The 24,624-nt window shown below is 43.6% G+C and overlaps 4 protein-coding genes and 2 non-coding genes across 6 annotated transcripts in view; 4 read left to right on the top strand and 2 right to left on the bottom strand.

Moving 5' to 3' along the window:
- LOC116460435 (olfactory receptor 2B6) overlaps positions 1-9,736 on the bottom strand; it is a 73,149-nt gene extending 63,413 nt beyond the window's left edge. The window contains exons 1-2 of the mRNA XM_032141581.2: positions 9,640-9,736; positions 2,785-2,882 (exon numbers count right to left, since the gene is read on the bottom strand). The gene's annotated coding sequence lies outside the window, so the exon portion shown is untranslated. The remainder of the gene's footprint in view (positions 1-2,784; positions 2,883-9,639) is intronic.
- Positions 9,737-10,116: 380 nt separating this feature from the next.
- On the top strand, positions 10,117-10,187 carry TRNAG-GCC (transfer RNA glycine (anticodon GCC)). The gene has a single exon. It is a non-coding gene; the product is annotated as a tRNA-Gly (tRNA).
- A 5,282-nt stretch (positions 10,188-15,469) lies between these two features.
- Positions 15,470-15,532, top strand: LOC116460597 (U7 small nuclear RNA). Its single transcript, XR_004245881.1, has one exon. It is a non-coding gene; the product is annotated as a U7 small nuclear RNA (small nuclear RNA).
- Positions 15,533-20,134: 4,602 nt separating this feature from the next.
- On the bottom strand, positions 20,135-20,641 carry LOC116460229 (histone H2B type 1-O). Its single transcript, XM_032141182.2, has one exon. It carries the CDS (start codon positions 20,601-20,603, stop codon positions 20,223-20,225), a length of 381 nt encoding a protein of 126 aa, XP_031997073.1. The 5' UTR covers positions 20,604-20,641; the 3' UTR covers positions 20,135-20,222.
- A 231-nt stretch (positions 20,642-20,872) lies between these two features.
- Positions 20,873-21,370, top strand: LOC116460006 (histone H2A type 1). Its single transcript, XM_032140831.2, has one exon. It carries the CDS (start codon positions 20,917-20,919, stop codon positions 21,307-21,309), a length of 393 nt encoding a protein of 130 aa, XP_031996722.1. The 5' UTR covers positions 20,873-20,916; the 3' UTR covers positions 21,310-21,370.
- A 1,869-nt stretch (positions 21,371-23,239) lies between these two features.
- Positions 23,240-24,356, top strand: LOC131382134 (histone H3.1). The gene has a single exon (XM_058432433.1). It carries the CDS (start codon positions 23,274-23,276, stop codon positions 23,682-23,684), a length of 411 nt encoding a protein of 136 aa, XP_058288416.1. The 5' UTR covers positions 23,240-23,273; the 3' UTR covers positions 23,685-24,356.
- The last annotated feature ends 268 nt before the right edge of the window (positions 24,357-24,624 follow it).

Genomic DNA, 24,624 nt, shown 5'->3' with positions numbered 1-24,624 from the left:
ATGGGTTATAATGGAATATTTAAATAAAGGATACAATGAAGTAATCAACTGTATCAGTTTCCTAGGGCTATCATAACCAACTGCCATGTGCTTGACGGCTTAAAACAATAGAAAGTTATTATCTCACAGTTCTGGAAGCCAGAAGTCTGAAATCAAGGTACTAGCAAGGCCATGTTCTCTCTGGAGGGTGGTGGGCGGGTGGGCAGAGGAGGTGTGGTGGTGGTGATGAACTTGTTTCTGCTTTTTTTGGTTTCTAGTGACTATTGGCATACCCTGCTCGTCCTTGTCTTGTGGCCACATCACTCTCAGCTCTGGCTTCATTTTCATCTCTTTCTTTTCTGTGTGAGCCTCAGTCGAATCCCTCTTTACCTGTCTCTTACAGGGATTCATGATGGCATTTAGAATTCACTCAGATAAGCTAGAATAAATGCCTCCTCCCAAGATTCTTAATCATATCTTTCTCCATATAAGGTAACATTTGCAGATTCCAGTGATTATCACGTAGACATATCTTTTGGGAAGGGCCATCATTCATGGTACTGCACCATCTGTATCATTCAGGGCTATGTAGTCCATCATCTTCCAAAGAAAGGAGCATAAAATTTACTTTTGAAGGATCAAATTTTTTAAATTTTAGATTCTGAAGGAAATTAGCAAGAATCCAACTTTATTCCTACTTGTAGTATAATTACTATCTTAATATCATGAGAATTTGTAAACTGTATACATTTTCCTTTTTAAAACAACAAACACATAGATTATATCATTTTTAAGTACATACACTGAATTGACCACAGGGCAAAAATTGGTGAAAAAATAAAATCTTTTCTGCAGATATAAGAAATCGATATAGTTTTTAAAAGGTGCATGAGTATTAGCACCATATGGATAGTGGAATTATTAGGAAGATAATACCATCTGTCTCTCTGTGTATAATTTAAATATAGACACAAAATACACCGTCATATTTATCATTTTTACTTTTCTAAATTATTTACATTAAGAGTAACAATCATATTCCCATAAATATGTCACAGGTTTTTTTTTAAACATCATTTCCAGTACCAAAATGTGTCCCACATTATGCTCCAATAAAAAGACACAGATCATCAGACTGATAAAAAAGCAAGGCCCACTATATGCTGTCTATAAGAAAGGTGCTTTAAATATAAGGACACTATACTAGATATATTGCTGTACATTACGTTTTTTAAAAGCCATTTTATATAAAATATAACATAAATTAATACAATATTTTCTTGAGATAAATGGTAGCTTATTTTCTGAAATAGAAATCAAAGGTTTGGGAACATGATCTCGGATCGCATCTTAGAGATTTTACACATGAAATAAAAAATTTCTTCCTTTGGGCTGGGTGCGGTGGCTCACGCCTGTAATCCCAGCACTTTGGGAGGCTGAGGTGAGTGGATCACTTGAGGTCAGGAGTTTGAGACCAGCCTGGCTAACATGGGGAAACTCCATCTCTACTAAAAATATGAAAATTAGCAGGACACAGTAGCAGCACACCTGTATTCCCAGCTACTTGGGAGGCTGAGGCACTAGAATTGCTTGAACCTGGGAGGTGGAGGTTGCAGTGAGCCATGAAATGTGACACTGCACTCCAGCCTGGGCGACAGAGGGAGACTCTGTTTCAAAAAATATATAAAATAAAATAAAATAAAAAAATATATATGTGTGTGTGTGTATGTGTATATATAAGTATATATAATGACACACACGAGTAAATAGTAAAAGGTTGGAAAAGATAGCCACAATAACATTAATCAAAAGAATTAGCTATATTATTATAAGAAAAAGTAGATTTCAGAGTAAAAAATATTACCAAGAATATAATCATTTAATAATAATAAACCAATCCATCAAAAGGACATGTGAATTTTAAACATTTATACATATGATAACTAAACTTCAAAATACATACAGAGAAATCTGGTAGAGATGAAAGAGGTAGGCATGCCATGATTATAGGTGATTTCAGCACCCCTTCTTCAATAATAGATAGAACAAATGGACAGAAAATCAGTAGGCATATAGAAGACTTGAACATTATCAACCTAAGTGATCTATTTGACATTTATAGAAGGCTCTACATAGCATCAGCAGAATATGCATTCTTCTCAAGTGCACACAGAACATTTCCCATGTTCTAGAGTATAAAACATCTATCAATATAGTTAAAAGGATTCAAATCATAGCAACATATGTTCCCTGACAACAGGTTTTGTTGCAAGCCTGAGAGAATTTTAGTTCAGTTATAGATGTTTGCTTCTATGCCCCACAGTTTATATTCCAAATTTCATAAATTCTAAGATGTATATTTTTTCACATTTAACTTCTCTTAAAAATTGCTGTTCATCTGTAATCTATGACTTTTACAATCATGTTGGCCAGGTGACAGTCACAACATAGTTGCTATTTCAATTATGAATTGCAGTGTGTGAAGTTCATTGTTACTCCTGATAGCCTAGCTGGCTAACTGGAATCCTCCATGTTTCAGTCAACAAATGATTTTAGGACCATTTATGAAAGGACTATGAGTCTGGGTTGTATCATGAAAACTTTGTTGATTCTGTGAAAGAAAAATCAAAATTACTAAACTAAAGGGAAAAGTCAAGCTGGGAACTGCTCAGGGCAAACTTCCCCCCCCCCCATTTTATTTAAAGTCATCCCTCTACTCGCTGAGATAGATGCATATTCTGATTGCCTCCTTTGGCAAGGCTTATCAGAAACTCAAAAGAATGCAACAACTTATCTCTCACCTACCTGTGACCTGGAAGCCCCTCCCTGCTTTGAGTTGTCCCCGCCTATCTGGACGGAACCAGTGTTCTTCTTACATATATTGATTGATGTCTCATGTCTCCCTAAAATGTATAAAACAAAGTTGTGCCCCAACCACCTTTAGCACGTGTCGTCAGGACTTCCTGAGGCTGTGTCATGGGTGTGTGTCCTCAACCTTGGCAAAATAAACTTTCTAAATTAACTGAGACCTGTCTCAAAGTTGGGGGGTTCACAATACTTTCTGGTAAGCTCAAGAATGCAACAGCGTTTGTATTTGCAGAACAGGTATAGTAACTATTACTGGATTACAGGGAATATTGTAAGGTTTCAGAAATTTAATGGTTCAGCACAATTTTTGGAACATAGTTCTCACTGAGTATCTGCTATAATAATGTTTCAAATATTATTGTCCCTCAGTAGCAGGTAAAAACTGAGGCTCACATCGACACATACTTTGGAACAGGGAGTTCCAAAATTTGAATTCTGGCCAGTACCTCCAAATTCCAGTTGTTTGTCACTAAATCACTCTTTTCATATGTGTTAAAAGTGTAATTGAATTACATCTTCTATTTAAGAAACAACTTATTCTTTTCAAAGAAATCACATTTCTTATCTCTTTGAACAGATGTTCTTATTTCCATTGTACACCGGCAGAAATTGAAACATGACGATTATCTAGTCAAGGTTTTCCAGCCAATCGAACAGAGAAATGTCCTTTTCACTAGAGAAACACTATAGGTTAACTTGGTTTTTCACAGGAACACTTGAGCAAAAAAATAAAAATATCAGGATTGTTAAGCATGACGAAAATTCTAAAAACAAGAAACAAAAGTTGATAAAAATGAGAGTCGCTCATGCCTGTAATCCCAGCACTTTTGGAGGGCAAGGAGGGCAGGTCACAAGGTCAGGAGTTTGAGACCAGCCTGGCCAGTATGGTGAAACCCCGTCTCTCCTAAAAATTCAAAAATTAGCTGGGCATGGTGGCACGTGCCTGTAGTCCCAGCTACTTGGGAGGCTGAGGCAGAAGAATCGCTTGAATCAGGGAGGTGGAGGTTGCAGTGAGTCAAGATCGTGCCACTGCACTCCAGCCTGGGTGACAAGGGCGAAACTCCATCTCAAAAAAAAAAAAAAAAAAAAGAAGAAGAAGAAGAAGAAAGCCTCAAGTAAGCATGTGTACAACTTCAGTAAACACATTGTGCATGCAGCCCCTCCAAGAGCTGGCAAGGCCACTGTGCATGAGGACAGCCCACCCCAAGGGAAGAATCAGGGAAAAGGAATGCAACTCCCCGAAAGCATGTCAACATATAAAACTGGAAGTCAAACATCAAACAGTGCACTTGAATCTCTCGAGTCACCCACTTGGCCCTTTTCCAAGTGTACTTTACTTCCATTAATTCCTCTCTAAAACGTTTTAATAAACGTTCTCTCCCAGGGCGCAATGGCTCATGCCTGTAATCCAAGCACTTTGGGAGGCCAGGGCAGGTGGACCACCTGAGGTCAGGAGTTCGAGACCAGCATAACCAATATGGTGAAACCCCATCTCTACTAAAAATACAAAAATCAGCTGGGCTTGGTGGTATGTGCCTGTAGTCCAGCTACTTGGGAGGCTGAGGCAGGAGAATTGCTTGAACCCAGGAGGCAGAGATTGCAGTGAGCCAAGATCGTGCCCACTGCACTCCAGCCTGGGCGACAGGTGAGACTCCATTTCAAAATAATAATAACAATAATAATAATAAAACTTTCACTCCTGCTCGAAACCTTGCCTCTATCTCTCCCTCTGCCTTATGACTCTCAGTCTAATTCTTTCTTCTGAGGAGGCAGGAGTTGAGATTGCTATAGACCTGTACTGATTTGACACTGCTAGTACCACAGCCAGCAAGGCATGGCAATGCCTTGATGGCATCACCTGAGAACTTGTTACAAATGCAAATTCTTGCATTCTATCCTGACATACTGCATTAGAAACCCTAGAGTTTGTGGCCCAAGTATCTGTGTGTAATAAGCCCTCCAGTTGATTCTGATGCACGCCAAAGTTTGAGTACCATTGGTTTAAACTACTTGAAAATTGAGCTGTTGTCAAATTGAACGCTGAGGAACCAACCAACGCTGTGTCCTTCAAGTGTCTACCAGGTGAACAACACCATGCTAAGGGTTACAAATTTATTCATTCATTTGATGGGATTCAGGACATGCCACCCCAAAATATGGCACCTTGGCATTTGAGAACACATCAGAAGCAGGAAGGTCACTCTTTAACCTTCCTTTAAAGTAGGTCATAAAGTGAATTAATGAAGCATTAACTCTCACTTTCATTCCAGAGGTACTCTCCGTAAACCTGGAGGAAAGAAATGTCCTTATCTTGGCCAGGCCTGGTGGCTCACGCCTGTAATCCCAGCACTTTGGGAGGCCAAGGTGGGCAGATCACGAGGTCTGGAGATTGAGACCATCCTGGCTAACATGGTGAAACCCCGTCTCTACTAAAAATACAAAAAATTAGCCGGGCGTTGTGGCGGGTGCCTGCAGTCCCAGCTACTCGGGAGGCTGAGGCAGGAGAATGACATGAATCCAGGAGGTGGAGCTTGCAGTGAGCCGAGATGGTGCAACTGCACTCCAGCCTGGGCAACAAAGAGAGACTCCGCCTAAAAAAAAAAAAAGAAATGTCCTTATCTCTGAAGACATAGGAATACAGAAGAATCTAAACAGGTCTGCTGCTAAGATTCCCCCAGTTTATTACCATTAGATCATACCCCTTCTGTCCTACAATGGTATTTCTCCCCAGCTATCCACTTCTTCATCAAACTTAGCATAGAAATACAGAGGTATCTTTGAAATTTGTTTCTGAAGGCTTCTGTGTCACATAAACCTAGAATAAATAAGTTTCTGTTGTTAATCTGTCTTTTGTTACAGGGGCCTCAGCCATGAACCTTGAGATGGGTGAGGAAAAGATATTACTTTACTGATAAGTACTTACTGAGCATCTACTAGGTGCCTGCATATTTTCAGAAATGGAAGGTACAGCAGCAGTAAATGAAACTGACAAAAATCCATTTCTTTTGGGGACACTTAATCTGGTGGACAGGAAATGAAGTGAAATTTATGGTATGTCAGAAGGAACTAACTGCTAGGAAGAAAAATGCAAAGTAAGAAAGATGGGTAGGGTGTGTACATCTCTGTTTGAAGGCAGATGTTGTTGTGTCAGATAGTGATCAGGCAAGCCCTCAGTGATGACACATGATTCACAGAAGGACACTTAAAGGAGTAAAATTGACGAAGGTGAAAGACCTGCAGGAATTTCTTGGGGAAGAGGTTTATGGGCATAGGGAAAAGAAACTGCAAAGCTTGTATTGAGCCTGTGTGATATGGTTTGGCTGTGTCCCCACCCAGATCTCAACTTAAATTGTAGCTCCCATAATCCCCATGTGTCATGGGAGGGACCCAGTGGGAGGTAATTGAATCATGGGGGCAGTTTCCCCCATGCTATTTCTGTGATAGTAAGTTCTCATGAGATCTGATGGTTTTTATAAGGGGCTTCCCTCTTCGCTGGGCTCTCGTTTCTCTCTCCTGTCAGCATGTGAACAGAGACGTGTTTGCTTCCCTTTCCGCCATGATTGAGAGTTTCCTGAGGCCTCTCCATTCCTCAATTAACCCTCTTTCCTTTATAAAGTACCCAGCCTTGGGCAGTTCTTTATAGCAGCATGAGAATAGGCTAATACACTGTGGTTGGAAGGCTCTAAAGAATTACCTGGCTCTTCATTGGTTGAGGCACAATGAACAAGGCCTGGCGTGGGAGGAGACGAGGTATGTGTGGGAGGAGGCAGGCAAGTAGGGCCTCGTGGGTGATTTTCAGGAATATAGCTTGGTCTGTACCTACTTACACATTGTCTGATTCCCATCCCCCTCCCATCTAAGCTGTTTCCCCAAGGGGGGCCTTCACAAAGGAGAGGCTGCTGTCCCTGAAGAGTAGGGGTGAGAATGAATGAATGAGCAGCATCAGAGAGACGGTACTGATGAAAACTACCTTTTTTTTTTTTTTTTTTTTTGAGACGGAGTTTTGCTCTTGCTGCCCAGGCTGGAGTGCAATGGTGTGATCTTGGCTCACTGCAATCTCCACCTCCCGGGTTCCAGCAATTCTCCTGCCTCAGCTTCCCGAGCAGCTGGGATTACAGGCATGCACCACTGCGCTCGGCTAACTTTGTATTTTTAGTAGAGACGGGGTTTCTCCATGTTGGTCAGACTGGTTTCGAACTCCCGACCTCAGGTGATCCGCCCGCCTTGGCCTCCCAAAGTGCTGGGATTACAGGCGTGAGCCACCGCGCCCGGCCGAAAACCACCTTTCAGGTTAAAGGAGCGAGAGCAGAGGACCTAGAACTACTAGAGTACAGTTTCTAATGTTGCTGGTGGGCCAGTTCAGGTTCTTGACTTCACTGCACAAAATAATTTGAAAGTGAGTCCTAAGTAAAAGTAAGCAAGTTTATTGCAAAGCGAAAGTACACTCTGATAGCTGATCAGAGAGTGCTGCTCAAAAGTGAGACAGTACTGGCTGACACTGGGCAAACTCGCCTCATGGGAGTCTTACATGATTATTCATGAAGGGGTAGGAGGACATTGCTATCAAACATGTTCTGGGTGGTCTCTTGGGCATGCCTGCACTGTGGTTGTACATGCTAGCACATACATCGCATGTCTCATTAGTATGTTAAATCTCCCCCTGGGGTGTATTTTTTACTAGTATAATCAGCATAGGTCAACTTAAGGACACACACCATGGGTTTCTGTGCTTGAGCATATTGGAGGATTTCTTTTTCCCCCTTTTGCTCTTCTACTTCTTTGCTGCAGAATGTTCCAACCCTAAGTCCAGGATGCGGCTGGTTTGTGCACTGTCAGGCAATTTGTCCTCTCCATTTATTTAGCAAGTTTGTTCTCCTTCAAGGGAAGCTATGACCACCATATCTAACCTACCTCATTTAAACTAGGCTCCATATCTGAAATTGAATGCAGATATATGTGTACATGCACAGGCTTCTAGGGAGCGAGTCCAGATCTTTCATTACTGTCTTAATCAGCTTGGGCTGCCATAAAAAACATAGGCCAGGCGCAGTGGCTCACGCTTGTAATCCCAGCACTTTGGGAGGCCAAGGTGGGTGGATCACGAGGTCAGGAGTCCGAGACCAGCCTGACCAACATGGTGAAACCCTGTCTCTACCAAATATACAAAAATTAGCCCGACTTGGTGGCACGCACCTGTAATCCCAGCTACTCAGGAGGCTGAGGCAGGAGAATTGCTTGAACCCAGGAGGCAGAGGTTGCAGTGGGCCGAGATCACCCCACTGCATTCCAGCCTGGGTGACAGAGCGAGACTCCATCTCAAAAAAAAAAAAACAACAAACAACAAAAAAACCACCACCATAGACTGGGTAGCTTAAACACACATTTATTTCTCACAGTTCTAAGGCTGGAAAGATCAAGGTGCCAGCATAGCCTGGTTCTGAAGGGGGTATTTTTCATGGTTTGCAGACAGTTACCGCCATGATGTGTCCTCACGTGGCAGAAAGAGGTAACGTCTTTCCTGTATCTTCTTATAAGGGCACTAATTCCATTCATGAGGACTCAACCCTCATGACCGAATTACCTCCTAATTACCTCCAAATATGTCACATGGGGAACTGGGGCTTCAACATATGAATTTTGGAGAGACACAAACATTCACATTCTGTGAACCGAGGTCTTAAGAATCCCCACCCCTGCATTGCAGCCTAGGCGACAGAAAGATACCAAAACAAACGAAAGAAAGAAAGAAGGAAGAAAGGAAAGGAAAGGAAAGGAAAGGAAAGGAAAGGAAAGGAAAGGAAAGGAAAGGAAAGGGAAGGGAAGGGGACAAGACAGGACAGGAATCCTCACCCAAGAGTTTCCCCAGAATATAGTCAGGAATATTAGACCAGTGCTTTCGGCATTGAGTAATGATGAGTTTTCAAAAGCAATTTTAACTTCTGAGTTTGGCCCTTACATTTGTACTCAGGTAAGGTTGAGCAGCAATCTGCCTTAAAAAGGAAAAGATTACTGGAAAAATTTGTGCTTCAAAGGAAAACTATAGCACATCTTTGTGTCATCTGATTCCGATTGTATGGGAGTTATTTTACAACTCTGCAAATTGTAGATAATGATGGCAATACAAAATTCTTCATATCTATGGACATGCAAATTAATTCTGTACCGCGGTAGGGACAAAATGGATGGACATCTTCTTTAAACACGTTTGGGGAACATCTCATCAAAACAGTTTTGGCCTCATTTACACACCTATTTCAATATTCTTGATCTATAAATAGCGTCGGTTCTTTGGATTCTCCTTTGTGTATATGTGCTGCCGAAGAGAGCACTCTTTGGATTCTCCTTTGAACAGGTATCAACACCTCACCAATTATCTCATTAATGAGTTACATAAATTTTTTTACCCGGGCTCATTTTTATATTTGTATTAGAGTCATCATTGCGCCCGTTGTGGAAATTATTCTTCAATGAGACCTTTGCGCTCAGTTTGCCAGGAAGAAGTTTCCAGTGCCACCCCCATAACCATGACAACTGAAGCATAAGGTAAACCCATACAATTCTTAAATCCCCCACTGCCTCCCTTTTCTTTGGGGAGACCAGTGGAGAGCAACACTAGGTTCCTGTTTGCCTCCTCTTCCCTCTGGCTCCTCCCCTCCTCCCTCCTGTTTTGGCTCCCCTGCCTCCTTTATCCTTTGCTCGGGTTCTCTTCCTCCTTGGTCCTCCACTTCATTTTCTTTATTCTTCGTGCTCATGTACCCCTTTTCTACCTCTCCCGTTCCCTCCAGAACCCACCTGGACTTTGAGCCTCCCCATGGTCATAAAATGTCTTCTGTCTCCCAAGCAAACTAAGGAATTTGGCATCTTCCATAGCACTTCCGGAAACTTAAGAGTCAGGAGCTTGGGAGCACTCCGCAGGCGGATACCCAGGGCCACGCAGCGGCGGACAGAGTCAGCGCAGGCGCCCCCGACCCGCGGGGCGGAGGTGCTGGCCCAGCCAGAGCAGTCCAACCTCGCCGGGGAGACCGTGCGGGAGCCGGGCCGCCCACACATGGGCCAGCCTCCAGTATTGCAGGAGACGCTTTGAAGTTACAGTGAAAGGGATTTTTTTCTTCCTGAAAAGAAGGGAAGAAGGCTCTATTAAGAGGCTCTATTCAATAAGAACGGAAAGCTGCCTAAGTATCTTTTTGAAAACATAGCCTATGGTATTAGTTGGATTCCTGAAAGACGGCAAAGCATTCCTAAGGACGACAAGGCTTTCTTGTACGTGAGGCATTGGTGGTTCAGTGGTAGAATTCTCGCCTGCCACGCGGGAGGCCCGGGTTCGATTCCCGGCCAATGCAGCGCTGACGTTTTACTCTTTTTGACAACTACGTATTCTATTTCAGGAGTTGGACATTTTCCCTATACGTTTTTTTTGCCTTACTCTTACATCCTGACTACATGATAAAGCAGGCAGGCCAGCGACAGGCTGTTTTCTTACAGAAACATCGAGGTTTTTTTTTCTGCTTTCAGAATGTTTGATACCAATACACGCTGAACTCATCCTCATGTTTGCAGCATAAATAGAACTAGTGGCCCTTGGTGGGGTGTGGAAATCAGATTTAACCGTACCAAAAAACTAAAATCCCCACCAACCTTTGAGGAAAACATCAAAAAGAATTCACTGCAAAGCCCTGGTGTCCCACAGAGCAGAGTGGCGCAGCGAAAGTGTGCTGGGCCCAGAAGTCGACGGATCGAAACCATCCTCTGCTATTTACTCGTTTTCTTTTTCTAAAAAGGTACTTAGGACGTACTCTCACCAACCTTCCTTTCCTTGCTAGCTCAATCAAAGGAAAAGTGACAGCAAATGGAAGTATTGACATTCCTTCGAGGAGAAAATCAGGAAGCAGCTTTCAGTTAAGAAATCAGAGGTACCCCATCTTACAGAGCGGGAATTGATACTAAGTCCATCAGCTGAAATATCTCCACCTCAGCATACTACCATTTTGTAAACTATAATTTAAGTTTGGAGTTCCAAGTTTATACATAGTTAATTTTTAGAGATTCAGTTAAAGAGGATTGGAAGTATTTATTTTATTTTTATTATTTTATATTATATTTTATTTTATATTTTATTTGAGACAGGGCCTCATTCTGTCACTCAGGCTAGAGTGCAAGTGGTGCGATCATAGCTCACTGCAACTTCGAACTCATGGGCTTAAGCAGCCTTCTGAGTAGCTGGAACTACAGGTGCTCCCCACCTAGCCCAGCTGAATTTTTTTTTTTTGGAGAGATGGGGGGTGGGAGGAAGGTGTCTCACTTTTTTTGCCCAGTCTAGTCTCGAACTCCTGCGCTCAGATGATTATCCTGCCTCGGCTTCCCGAAGTATTGGGATTACAGGCGTGAACCCTCTCGCCAGACCATGAAGTTATTTTGAATAACAACTCTTCCAAAAAATGTCTTGCTCTTAGTCTGTTTTCTTCCTTAGCACTTATTACTATGCAGCATATTGTGTCTTTATTCATTTAGTATTTTCTGTCTCATGGGAAGTAAATTTACAAGGACAGATTTTTGTGTTTTGGCATTGTGGTTGCCATCATACCTAGAACAAGGCCTGGTACATCTTAGATACTGGTGAGTTGGTAAATATTAGTTAATAGCCACAATTTCCAATTCACCAAACCGAAACATCAGTATTCCTCATTACTCATCATCTTATTTTACCTTTTAAAAAAGTAAAGAAGAGTTCAAAAGTGACCACACGGATTTGATCTATTACTTAACATCATGACATATAAACTACAAGTCTCTTTTATATTTAGAGAAAAGAGGAAAACACTCATGAAATTTAAGTATCTTCAACTCCATCCCCAGACCTGTTACCGACTTTCTCAGGGCAAGTCTATTATGACTTTGATGTTCATCTGTCCCGTTTCATTTTCACTCTTGCTTCTATATAGGCCCATGGCAATACAATTTTTTTTCTGAGACGGTCTTGCTCTGTTGCCCAGGCTGGAGTGCCATGGCACCATCTCAGCTCACTGCAACCTCCACTTCCCGGGTTCAAGCAATTCTCCTGCCTCAGCCTCCTAAGTAGATGGGATTACAGGTGCGCACCACCACTCCCAGCTAATTTTTTTTATTTTTAGTAAAGACGGGGTTTCACCATGTTGGCCAGGGTGGTCTCAAACTCCAACACTGTTCTCGATAAGAAACTTTCTAATTGCACAGATAATCAGAGGCATATGTGATATATCTAAAAGAAAAAAAAAGCCAAGAAAAATGGAACTTTACTTTCTATTTTCTCCTGGATCCTATTTAAGAAATGAATTTTCAGTTTGTTCTTGGATATTGTGACTGTAGACAGAGCCTCCTTGCAAAGTAGTGAATTCAATTTACCTCTTAATCTTGTACAAGGCTGCCATTCTTCTTTCTGTATATAGTTTCCTATTAGCAAGCATGAAACTGAAAAGAGAGCAGCTATATAAAGATAGTCATTTTGTAAAGACAGACACTTTGGGGCCTCAGAGCACTAATGTTACAAAAACTCTGACAAGTAGAGCCCAGGAAGGCCATGAGGAGTGGGTTTTTATATTTGTATGTCTGATCATAAAAACTATTACAAAACATTGTAAAAACCATAACCTTGTATAAAGGCCCTTGCAAATTTACACAAAAATATTTTTATAAGGACATCCCTCCAGTAACTCTCTGTCTAACCTTGAACTGGTGTTACCTTTGTTATTGATCTTGTCGATGAAAAGAGTCAAACCTTGTAAAATATTTGAGCAGATTTATTCTGAGCCAAATATGACCGTGATCTGTGACACACCCCTCATGAGGTCCTAAGAACATGTGCCCAAGGTGGTCAGGGCGCAGCTTGATTTTATACATTTTAGGGAGGCAGGAGACATCAATCAAATACATTTAAGAAATACATTGGTTTGGTCCAGAAAGGCAGGACGCCCAGGCGGTGCAGGAGTGTTGGGGTGGGGGGTCGGGGTGGGGTGCTTCCACGCTACAGGTGAATTTAAACATTTTCTGGTTGACAATTGGTTGAATTTGTCTAAAGACCTGGGATTGATAGAAAGGGAGTGTTCAGGTTAAGAAAAAGATTGTGGAGACCAAGTTCTTTTGAAGTCTTACAGTGGCTACCCTTAGAGACAATAGATGACAACAAATGTTTCCTATTCAGATCTTAGTTAATCTCTTTAGGATTGGGAGGTCTGGAAGAAACAGATCTAGCTATGTTAATAGAGATTCTTTACAGACACAAATTTTCCCGCACACAAAAAAACAACTTTGCAGGGCCATTTCAAAATATGGCAAAGAAACATGTTTTTTGGTGTAAAATATTTTGATTTTCTTGCTTGTCTCATAACGTTTTATGCCAGAGTCAGGTTGGGAAGTAAGTCATGATATATAGGGTTAAATAAAACCCATCTGATGAGAATTTATGATTGGTAGGGCATGACTCCCCAGACCCCTTAGATGGGAATTTGGGCAAGATAAAAATCAGAGTTTAGTCCTCAATTTTTATAGTTAAGGATAATTCTTTCTAAACAATTATGTAAATAGTTGATTTTTTAACCTTGTCTTTTTTTACCTTCCTATATACTCACCTTGTTTCCTCTGGCATACATATTCCCATTACAATGCTCTATTCCCCCAAAATATATTTTCTTTTCGAGAGCCTCCCTCTGTTATTTAGGTTGGCAGTGTAGAACTACTTTTTCCATGATTGAAACAAATCTTATCATATGTCACATTTGTTAGTGACAGCTGCATGTGATCCACATGGAGGAGATCTATTTTCAGAAGCCAACTATTTCTTCCGGAAGAGACTTTGGAAATCACTTTTAGTTGAGGAAAAAGAGACCAGGAAGAACAGACAATCCAGTAAATTACATAAAATGAGGTGATGGCAGCCAGGGTGAGTAGTGGATAGAACTTAAACTTTCTAATTCCTCAAATTGTTAGTCCTCGGTTGCCCATTTTATTCTTTTGGATGCCAACTACAGAGATTTTCAAACCTCAGAATTTCTTAGAGACGCCTGGAAACTCCTTGTGTGGGAGACTATTTCTCTGGCCAAGAACTGGTCAGGTTTGGAGGAAAAGGGTACTGAGACTAGCTTTCCTCTCTTCCCACTTCCTTTCCACATTCATCACTCGGAATCATTCAGCCTTTTTATCAACTCTCTACAACTTAAATTCTTTCTCTATTTAAATAGAGGAGTAAGGAGAAAGGGGAGTTGGAGCGACCTAGGAAGAGTACGATAATGAAAACAGGAATGGACTTTCAGAATAGATAGTGGCCTATCTGGAGGAGGAGCCAATTTCTAGTCTCTTCTCAGTTCCCATTCTGTTGCTGTTAATCTTCCCAAGATAGATAAAAATTCCTAGGAAGGATTTTCATGATTAATTGACTTCCTTCTCCTGGAGAATTTGCATTTAGTTAAATAAAGGAGATTCAGAAAAAGCCCCTCTCTGTGCATTTGCTATTTCCCAAATAACTTTAGTGTGAAGTAATCAGCATAACAATGCGGCATACTTTGGGATATTTCCTGGACTCCTTCAGTATGCATTATAGAGGCAAGGGGCCAGGCACGGTGGCTCACACACGAAAATCCCAGCTTTCAGAGGCCAAAGTGGGCGGATCACTCGAGTCCAGGAGTTCCAGACCAGCCTGGCCAACATAGTGAAACCCCTTCTACGAAAAGTACAAAAATTATCTGGGCATGGTGGTGCATAACTGTGGTCCCAGCTACTTGGGAGGCTGAGACATGAGGCTTAAGCTTGGGAGGTGGAGATTGCAGTGAGCCGGGATTATGCCACTGCATTCCAGCCTCAGCAACAGAGTGAAGGCAAAAAAAGAAAAAGAAAAACTCCTTGAATTACATTAGAGTAAAGGAAAGCTTTCCCTTCACCCTCTGAAGGTTTGCTGAAAATCACTGACTGAAGGCAGATTAAGAGGAGAAAAAAAAATTATTTGATCATAGTTGTATGTGACATGGGAGCCCTTCAAAATGAAGGCCTAAAGATACAGGGGAAATTGTCCATTGTTTCTAAGGTTCCATAAGTATGGACAGCCTTGTAGAAATGATTGGACATGAAGGGTAGGATCTAATGATAGTAAACAGAGTAGGGAAATCCAGCAAGGCCTGTCTGTCCAGATTCTTCTTGGCTTCTCTGAGCAGCATTCTTTCCTTCTGGGTATAGGGCAGGTCCCTCTCTGGAATAGGGGTCTTATGACCTACAGTCAAACGAGGTAGGGCAGATAATTTCTGACCATAAATGGCCAGTTTTCATACAAAAAGCCTTGGGGAATGGGGTGAGTGAGGGGAGCTAGAGTAATATTTGTAGGTTTTACGGCTGGCTTTGGGGAAAAAGGATTCTGGTTTTTATGACCTGCCTTGGGGAAGAGAGATTCTAGTTTCTGTGGCTAACCTTGAGGGAGAATGATAGATCAGAGACAGAAGGGCAGGAGGTCAGGGAATAGCTTCTGCTTCTGAGGCTGCTGCTGAGGCCTTCATTTTGAGTTATAGTTTTCTGAGCCCCAACAGTATATCAAAACATCACACTCTCTGTCAAAAATGTATACAATTATGATTTGTCAATTATGAATAATATTAATAATAAAAAATAGTGTTACAGCTCTTTCAGAATTTGTCTAGCAGGCCTTCTGGTTTTCGCTGGGAAGTCCCCACCCCCACAAAGAATAACATTAATAAGAAAATAAGACAAATGTAACATAAATAGAAAAGAACAGGTTTATTTACCCAGGTAACTACTCAATCCGCAATGAACAACTCTGAACATCCTTCACCACTTTTACCTCATAGCTGTGAGAACTGAATTTTTTGTTTTGTCTTTATTTCACTTTATCTGTTTACTTAACTGGCAGAAAATAACTCTTGAATGCCTGATGTATGTGAGGCCTGGTGCTTTATCCAGAGGGGCCAAGTGAGGAATGAATTATTTTCAGCTGAGGATTTAGAAAGTTGGGAAGGCTGGGGCATTTGATCTGGGCCCTCATGGCAGAAAGAGCAGCTTGGTGAAAAGCTTGTCATGGATACAGGAATCTTTGTTAATGTCCAGAGATCTCAACTTCAAGGATGAAGGGCTTCATGAGAGCTCTACTTTAGAGGTGAAGGACTTGATGAAGTCAACAAACTTTTTTTTTTAATAGTCTGTACTGTGATATAAATTTTTTGTTAGCTGTCAGTATTGAAAATTTATAATATTTCATATTAAGCTGCATATACTCTTGAAAAATTGGAAGTTACACTGTCCTTGCGCTTGCATTGCTAGAAGGGAGAAATCAGTGAAACCAAATTGCATAGGTTTTGTCTTCAGTTCTCAAGTTCCCACTGGTCCTGTTAGTTTCCATATTACTTGGCATTTATCAATATGCTTGTGCTATGGTTGTTCTTACAGCAGAATTAAGAAAACAGTGAAATAGATCTTGGTCAATTATCTCTATCAAAACTGGAAAAATGAAATATGATGTCAGAAGTCTGTGTGCTTCAAGAAAAATGGCAAATAGCACCTCTCTTTATAGAGATAAGGCATGATTTTTAATATCCAGCTGTTTTTGCTGTAATGTGCTGGGTCTTTGTGAGCAACTGACTTTTAACTTCTGGTTTAAGGAATATCATAACTGTCAACTTATCTGCAAATTAAACTAAATGTAGATATTTTATAAAGGAGAACTTGGAATAGAAAGTTGGGATGAAAGCATGGAAAATGGTCTTAAGTGCTGTTATGGACTTCATTGTGTTCCCCCAAAACTTAGACCAGGTGCAGTGACTCGCGCCTGTAATCCCAGCACTTTGGGAGTCCACGACCAGCCTGGACAACATGGTGAAACCCTGTCTGTACTAAAAACACACAAAAAAATTAGCTGGGCGCGGTGGCAGGTGCCTGTCTGTAGTTCAGCTACTCGGGAGGTTGAGGCAAAAGAATCGCTTGAACCCAGGAGGTGGAAGTTGAAGTGAGCCGAGATTGTGCCACTGCACTCCAGCCTGGGCGACAGAGTGAGACTCTGTCTCAAAAAAACAAAACAAAACAACTTCATGTTGAAGTTCCAACTCTCAGTGTGGTTGGTATTTGAAGACAGGGCCTTTAAACAGATAATTAAGGTTAAATTGAGTTGTAAGCGTGGGGACTTAATCTAATAGAACTAGAAAGCATGATCCTATTATTATTTATTTTAGGGTATAAAGCATTTTGGCTTTTGACTTTTTTTATTTGTTTATTTCTTTTGGACAGCTCTAACGAGATCACAAAACTCAAAAGGACTTTCTCCCTTACCCACTCCTCGTTCTTCCTATTTACCTCCCCCGCCCCCCTCCCGCTCCCTTTTAACCTCCGCACTAACGACTCTTGAAGAAGCTTGAATCCTGCAATTAAAAGGAGTGAAAAATGGAAACCCTACCCTAGCCTACTGACGCAGTAGAAAATTAAGAAGAATGCATTTTAACTGGGGCTGGAAAACACAACGCCTTGAACTTGTACTTTTGCTTTTTTGCCACAAGATGGCAGGAGAAGTCCACACGTACTCTCTCACCCACTCGGAGGCTAATCATCCCTCAGATGTTCTCTCAAGGACGCGGGATGGGCAGGGAGAAACCAATCTCGAAAAAGAGAGCGAAGAGGAATGAAAGGAGGGGACAAATGTGATGCCAAGTTAAAGAACATAATGAAATCAGGGGACTGCTCTCCAAGTAGCTTAGCTTGCCGATAAGCTCTGTCGCCAAGCCCGAGGCGCCAAACGTTAATGACAAGGTACAGGAACTGGGGAAGAGAACATTTTAGGGAAGTGAATGGCAAATCCTACAATGTAGTTTGCACGACCCGCTAACCAATTGGCATAATTCGGGGCTGTTTGTCACTTGTGACAGAGACGAGACTATTCGTCCGAGATAACCTTCCACCCACAGCTTCAAAGGAAGTGACGTCAGGAAAATAAAGGAAAAGTTAAGGGGTGATTTTAAAGCCTGGAGTGGAATTGTGGAAGGGCTTGCTATTTTGCTGCTAAAGGAAAGATTTACAATAGAAATAATTTATTGAAGGGGGGATAACGCAGTGGCAGAGGATGCAATGCTATGAGAATTCAGGCACCGTTGAGAAGAGGGGATCATGCCTTGAAAAGTCTCCACTCCCTTGTACTCGCACGCTCTTGGTTTACCTCCTATTTCTGTGATCTCTTCTGGGGTCCGCTTCTCTTTAAACGCGGGGTTCTCCAACTTCTGTCTCAGGATTCCTGACCATGAACTTTAAAATCCCAGCCTGAAAGCTGCCCCCGCCCCAGCTAATCCTGGCATACCTCCCTCCCCAAGGCCAACTGATTAACATTGCAAAAAAAGCGGTTTTCCCAAGTTGCCGGGTTCTTTGTTCAACATTTTATGCTAAAGGAGCTTCGTTAGTCTTTAATGTTTCCCGTTCCGCTTTGACACCAGTAATTTCAACCCACCTTAACATATCTGCGGCGATGGCAGACGTGATGCTACAATGCCTATTCTCTAGAGTGTATGGAAAATGGACACCGGTAAGCCAATGTCACCCATTATCCGTACAACTGCAGAAAGTGGGACGGTTAATTCACAGCTTCCGGCTCTAGGCGCCAGAGTCCGATGCACTCCTGCAGATAACGGAAAATTCATTTCCATTCCGGGAGAACCTCTTCGAAAAACACAACCCGGATGAGACTATCTGGCAAATTGCAGCCCTTGGCGGGCTTTTCAAATAGAGCGTTGACCAATCAAAGAAGGGGGACGTTACAGGCACTGAAAGAATAACCGGGCCGGGCGCGATGGCTCACGCCTGTTATCCCAACATTTTGGGAGGCCGAGATGGGTGGATCACGAGGTCAGGAGTTCGAAACTAGCCTGGCCAAGACGGTAAAACTCTGTCTCTACTAAAAATGCAATAATTAGTCCGGCACGGTGGCGGGCGCCTGTAATCCCAGCTACTTAGGAGGCCGAGGCAGGAGAATTGGTTGAACCCGGGAGGCGGAGCTTGCAGTGATCCGAGATCGCGCCACTGCACTCTATCCTGGGCGACAGAGCAAGACTCCATCTCAAAAAAAAGGAAAGAGTGTAGGGGAAAAAAAAGAGAGATCAGACTGTTACTGTGTCTATGTAGAAAGGAAAGACATAAGAGACTCCATTTTGAAAAAGACTGGTAGTTTAAACAATTGCTTCGCTGAGATGTTAATTTGTAGCTTTGCCCCAGCCACTTTGACCCAACCTGGAGCTCACAAAAACATGTGTTGTATGAAATCAAGGTTTAAGGGATCTAGGGCTGTGCAGGACGTGCCTTGTTAACAAAATGTTTACAAGCAGTATACTTGGTAAAAGTCATCACCATTCTCTAGTCTCAATAAACCAGGGGCACAATGCACTGCAGAAAGCCGCAGGGACCTCTGCCCTTGAAAGCGGGGTGTTGTCCAAGGTTTCTCCCCATGTGATAGTCTGAAATATGACCTCGTGGGATGAGAAAGACCTGACTGTCCCCCAGCCTGACACCCGTTAAGGGTCTGTGCTGAGGTGGATTAGTAAAAGAGGAAAGCCTCTTGCAGTTGAGATAGAGGAAGGCCACTGTCTCCTGCCTGCCCCTGGGAACTGAATGTCTCGGTATAAAACCCGATTGTACATTTGTTCAATTCTGAGATAGGAGAAAAACTGCCCTATGGTGGGAGGTGAGACATGTTTGCAGTAATGCTGCTTTGTTATTCTTTACTTCACTGAGATGCTGGGTGGAGAGAAACATAAATCTGGCTTACGTGCACATCCAGGCATAGTATCTTCCCTTAAACTTAACTATGACATAGATTCTTTTGCTCACATGTTTTTTGCTGACCTCCTTATCATCACCCTGCTCTCCTGCTACATTCCTTTTTGCTGAAATAATGAAAATAATCAATAAAAACTGAGGGAACTCAGGGGCCGGTGCCGGTGCAGGTCCTCGCTGTGCTGAGTACCGGTCGCCTGGACCCACTGTTGTTTCTCTATATTTTGTCTCTGTGTCTTACTTCTTTTCTCAGTCTCTCGTCCCACCCGACTAGAAATACCCACAGGTGTGGAAGGGCAGGCCACCCCTTCAAAAGAGTAACCGAAAACCGGAAGCAAACTTGTAATTGTAGCTTAAAGCACAACTGCAAGCATTTTTCCCCAAGGGTATCTAAGAACCCAAGCTAAATTTGTCTGATGGAGCGTCTATACTCACACGCAAAAAGCCTAGGGAGCTTAGCTTACCTTTTCCCGCCATCTTCGTTCCTAATGGAGGCCGGCCGGAGCCCACCCAAATGACTACAAGCAAAATGCACCGGCTCTTTCTCTGGAAGCGTGAGTGGCTCTGAAAAGAGCCTTTGGATTGTCGGCAGCTGCGAGAGCTCACTTGGAGCTGGTGTACTTGGTGACGGCCTTTGTGCCCTCGGACACGGCGTGCTTAGCCAGCTCCCCGGGCAGCAGCAGGCGCACGGCCGTCTGGATCTCCCTGGAGGTGATGGTCGAGCGCTTGTTATAATGCGCCAGGCGGGAAGCCTCGCCAGCGATTCGCTCAAAGATGTCATTGACGAAGGAGTTCATGATGCCCATAGCCTTCGATGAGATGCCGGTGTCGGGGTGGACCTGCTTCAGCACCTTGTACACGTAGATAGAGTAACTCTCTTTGCGGCTGCGCTTGCGCTTCTTGCCATCCTTTTTCTGGGCCTTGGTTACGGCTTTCTTGGAGCCCTTTTTGGGGGCTGGAGCGGATTTAGCCGGGTCGGGCATGGCGGAGGAGAGTGAAAGAGCACTCAAAAAATAAGAATGAGGACAAGCTGGATTATGCCCTATTTATTTACCAGTCTATATGCAGATGAGATTGAGAAACTCTTCTGTCTGATTGGAAGTTACTCAGATGACGTCAATATCAATATAGTCCAATCAAAACACGTATATTCAGAAACCTCATTTGCATTAAGAGGGAGCTGCAAGCTTAGCCAATGGCCCAGCTTCTTTTTCGCGCCCAGCAGCTGCTATAAAATGCGCGTCCCTGTAGTTTCCTTCCACTCACTTTCTGACTTAGGCCACAGGTCGTTTTACCATGTCTGGACGTGGCAAGCAGGGCGGCAAGGCTCGCGCCAAGGCCAAAACCCGCTCCTCTAGAGCCGGGCTTCAATTTCCCGTAGGGCGAGTGCACCGTCTGCTCCGCAAGGGCAACTATGCTGAGCGGGTCGGGGCCGGCGCGCCGGTGTACTTGGCGGCCGTGCTGGAGTACCTGACTGCCGAGATCCTGGAGCTGGCGGGCAACGCAGCCCGCGACAACAAAAAGACGCGCATCATCCCTCGCCACTTGCAGCTGGCCATCCGCAACGACGAGGAACTAAACAAGCTGCTTGGTAAAGTTACCATCGCTCAGGGCGGTGTTCTGCCTAATATCCAGGCCGTATTGCTCCCCAAGAAGACTGAGAGCCACCACAAAGCTAAGGGCAAGTAAGGGCTGAACTTTAAAAACGTAAACTTATAAAACAAAAGGCTCTTTTCAGAGCCACCCACCATTTCTACGGAAGAACTGAGCACTCTGTTCTCCAAACCTATCAGAAATTTGTGGCCAAGTTCAAGCACTGAGGTCATTAGTTTCCTACTGGGTAAAATACAGATATTGAATCAGGCCTAGTAAGTACTATCCAACTCCTACATTATAACATGAAAGCACCCTCCTTGATTGTCCCCTCCCCACAAACACTCCTGGGTCTTTAAAAAACTTGGGGACGGGCGCGGTCGTTTACACGTGCTCAGCGTTTTCGGAAACTGAGGCAGGCGGGTTGGGAGGGGAGAAATCTCTTGGGACCTGGATTTCGAGACCACCCTGATAACTAGACCCCTGCCTCTTAAAAAAAAAAAAGGGCTGTGCGCGGTGGCTCACACCTGTAATCCCAGCACTTTGGGAGGCCGAGGAAGGTGTATCACAAGGTCAAGAGATCGAGACCACCCTGGCCAACATGGTGAAACCCCGTCCCTACTAAAAACACAAAGATTAGCCGGGCGTGGTGGCGAGCGCTACTAGGGAGGCTGAGGCAGGAGAATCGCTTGAACCCAGGAGGCAGAGGTTGCAGTGAGCCGAGATCACGCCACTGCACTCAAGCCTGGGCGACAGAGCGAGACTCCATCTTAAAAAAAAAAAAATACCGGGCCCAGCGGCCCTCGCCTGTACTTGGCAGACTGACAGCAGAAGGAACACTTGAGTCCCAGGAGTTTGAGATTTCAGTGAGCCATGACCTCGCCACTGCACTCCAGCCTGGGCGACAGAGCGAGACCCCGTCTCAAAAAAAGAAAAACAAAACCCAAACAAAAGTATTTCTGGTGATCATTTGCTCCTGTGAATATAATAAATGTTAAACCAACCTTTTTGTTGTTTTTATGGGTCTTTATCAACACCAGAACCTGGTAGTCCTTTGATCAACTAAAATCTCCAACCTAATAAAATGCTGTTGTCAGAACTACCCAGATTCACTGGCAAAAATCTAATCACTGACCCAAACCTGTAATTCCGCGCATGCTAATGAAATTAAGCAATGATTTACATAATTAATCCAATCAGCCATTGGATTGCGTTAAACTCAGTTCATGAAGAGGTCAGATACCATTTATTGGTATCATTTAGTCAAGCACCTATCAAACTCCTTCCCCACACCACAGTGGACAAAACTAAAGTTTTGGTGTTTTAGGGGAGAATGTGCCAGCCTAAGTTTAAATTGTTTTTGTTCTGGGTCTTGGTACAGTCATTAAAAGATTTAATTAAGCTGTTACAAAACGGAACTACTTTTTGAAAATACTAGCAAATACGTTGTTCTACTGTATGTATTTTTACACGATCCGAAATAGGAAAAATGACCCATTGGAAATGAGTTTAAGACTACGACTGACCTACACAAATTCTAGCTCAGATTATCTTTTCATTGGGGGAATCTTAACATGGTTGGTTGAAAACAATAAATAAGATTGGCGCGGAGGACGGGCGCGGTGGCTCACGCCTGTAATCCAAGCACTTTGGGAGTCCGAGGCAGGCGGATAACTTGAGGTCAGGAGTTTGAGACCAGCCTGGCCAACATGGTGAAACCCCTTCTCTACTAAAAAAAATTAGCCGGGCGTCGTGGCGAGTGCCTGTAGTCCCAGCTACTCAGGAGGCTGAGGCAGAATCGCTTGAACCCGGGAGGCGGAGGTTGCAGTGAGCTGAGATCGCGCCACCGCACTCCAGCCTGGGCAACAGAAGGAGACTCCGTTTGGTTAAAAAAAAAAGGGGGGTGGGGTGGGGCAGGAACCAAATGAAGATAGCATTAAGAACCAATCAGGTTTTTCCTACAACAGTTCTGACCAATCAGGATCAGATCATCGTTATAAATTCTGGTAGAAACCACTGCTCATTCAGCTGCTTGCTTTCAGAGCATAGCTTTCTCAACTATGGCCCGGACGAAGCAGACAGCTCGCAAGTCTACCGGCGGCAAGGCACCGCGGAAGCAGCTGGCCACCAAGGCAGCGCGAAAAAGCGCTCCAGCCACTGGCGGTGTGAAGAAGCCCCATCGCTACCGGCCAGGCACCGTGGCTTTGCGCGAGATCCGCCGTTATCAGAAGTCAACTGAACTGCTCATCCGCAAACTGCCATTTCAGCGCCTGGTGCGAGAAATCGCGCAGGATTTCAAAACCGACCTACGTTTCCAGAGCTCGGCGGTGATGGCGCTGCAAGAGGCGTGCGAGGCCTATCTGGTAGGGCTCTTTGAGGACACTAACCTCTGTGCTATTCACGCCAAACGCGTCACTATTATGCCTAAGGACATCCAGCTTGCTCGTCGTATCCGTGGCGAGCGAGCATAATCCCCTGCTCTAGCTTCTGTTTCCTACCTGCTTCCAAGCTTCCAAAGGCTCTTTTCAGAGCCACTTACGTTCTCACTGAGGATAGCTGTCACACCATTGGTTGACCGTCTTAAATCAACTTTAAAGCAGGGGTAAACTGGGGGAAAGTCGTCAAGGCTTGTTCATTCTGATTCTTTCCTGTGTCCTTTGTCTTCTAAGATGGTCTTTTTCTCTGGTCCTCAGTGACCCATCTCACAAGGGTCTCACTTTCTCCGAGGAAAGTCGGCAAATCTGTATATCCAAGGTCAATCAGCTTCAAGGGGAAAGCCAAAGTCCTTCCTGCACATGCTGTCCTTTGGGGATAGCATCTCTTGAACCCCATAACTAACAGTTAGATTACAGGTTACATAAGACGCCATTTTTAACTGAAACGGGCACTGGCCTTGGGCCCCCGGAAGCTCCCTGAAAATCACTGACATGAGGCTGGTTGATTTAGCACATAGACACTGGAGACTTCAAAATGAAGACCCACCCACCAATGAGATATAGAAGTTTATATATCACCTTGAGGTTATAGAAAGTGCAAGCTTGGGTCCCGGCAAAACAGGGAGAAAAGAAGAGACTTGGCTAGCAAGGGGGGCGGGTCTTGTTATGTAGATGAAAACACACAGCTAGCAGTCCTCAGAAAAAATAGATGGTAAATGTCTCTTGTCAGGGTGGGCGTGGTGGCTCATGCCCTCCACTTTGGGAGGCAGTGGAAGGAGGATTCCTTGAGCCCAGGAGTTTGAGATCAGCCTGGGTAACATAGCAAAATCCTGTCTCTACAAAAAACAAATGAAAAGAAAGGTGGGTGTTGCAGTGCACACCTATAGTTCTAGCTGCTCAGAAGGCTGAGGCAGGAAGATTGCTTGAACCCGTGAGTTCAAGGATGCAGTGAACTATGATTGCACCATTGCACTCC

Source organism: Hylobates moloch, unplaced genomic scaffold (assembly GCF_009828535.3).
Source record: "Hylobates moloch isolate HMO894 unplaced genomic scaffold, HMol_V3 SCAFFOLD_20, whole genome shotgun sequence".
NCBI classification, from domain to species: domain Eukaryota; kingdom Metazoa; phylum Chordata; class Mammalia; order Primates; family Hylobatidae; genus Hylobates; species Hylobates moloch.
The sequence above is the reverse complement of the archived record's forward strand: the minus strand, read 5'-3'. Positions and strand labels throughout refer to the sequence as shown.

Coding starts and splice junctions, on each gene's coding strand:
- LOC116460229 (XM_032141182.2), bottom strand. CDS start 20,603: ATGCCCGACCCGGCTAAATCCGCTCCAGCCCCCAAAAAGGGCTCCAAG.
- LOC116460006 (XM_032140831.2), top strand. CDS start 20,917: ATGTCTGGACGTGGCAAGCAGGGCGGCAAGGCTCGCGCCAAGGCCAAA.
- LOC131382134 (XM_058432433.1), top strand. CDS start 23,274: ATGGCCCGGACGAAGCAGACAGCTCGCAAGTCTACCGGCGGCAAGGCA.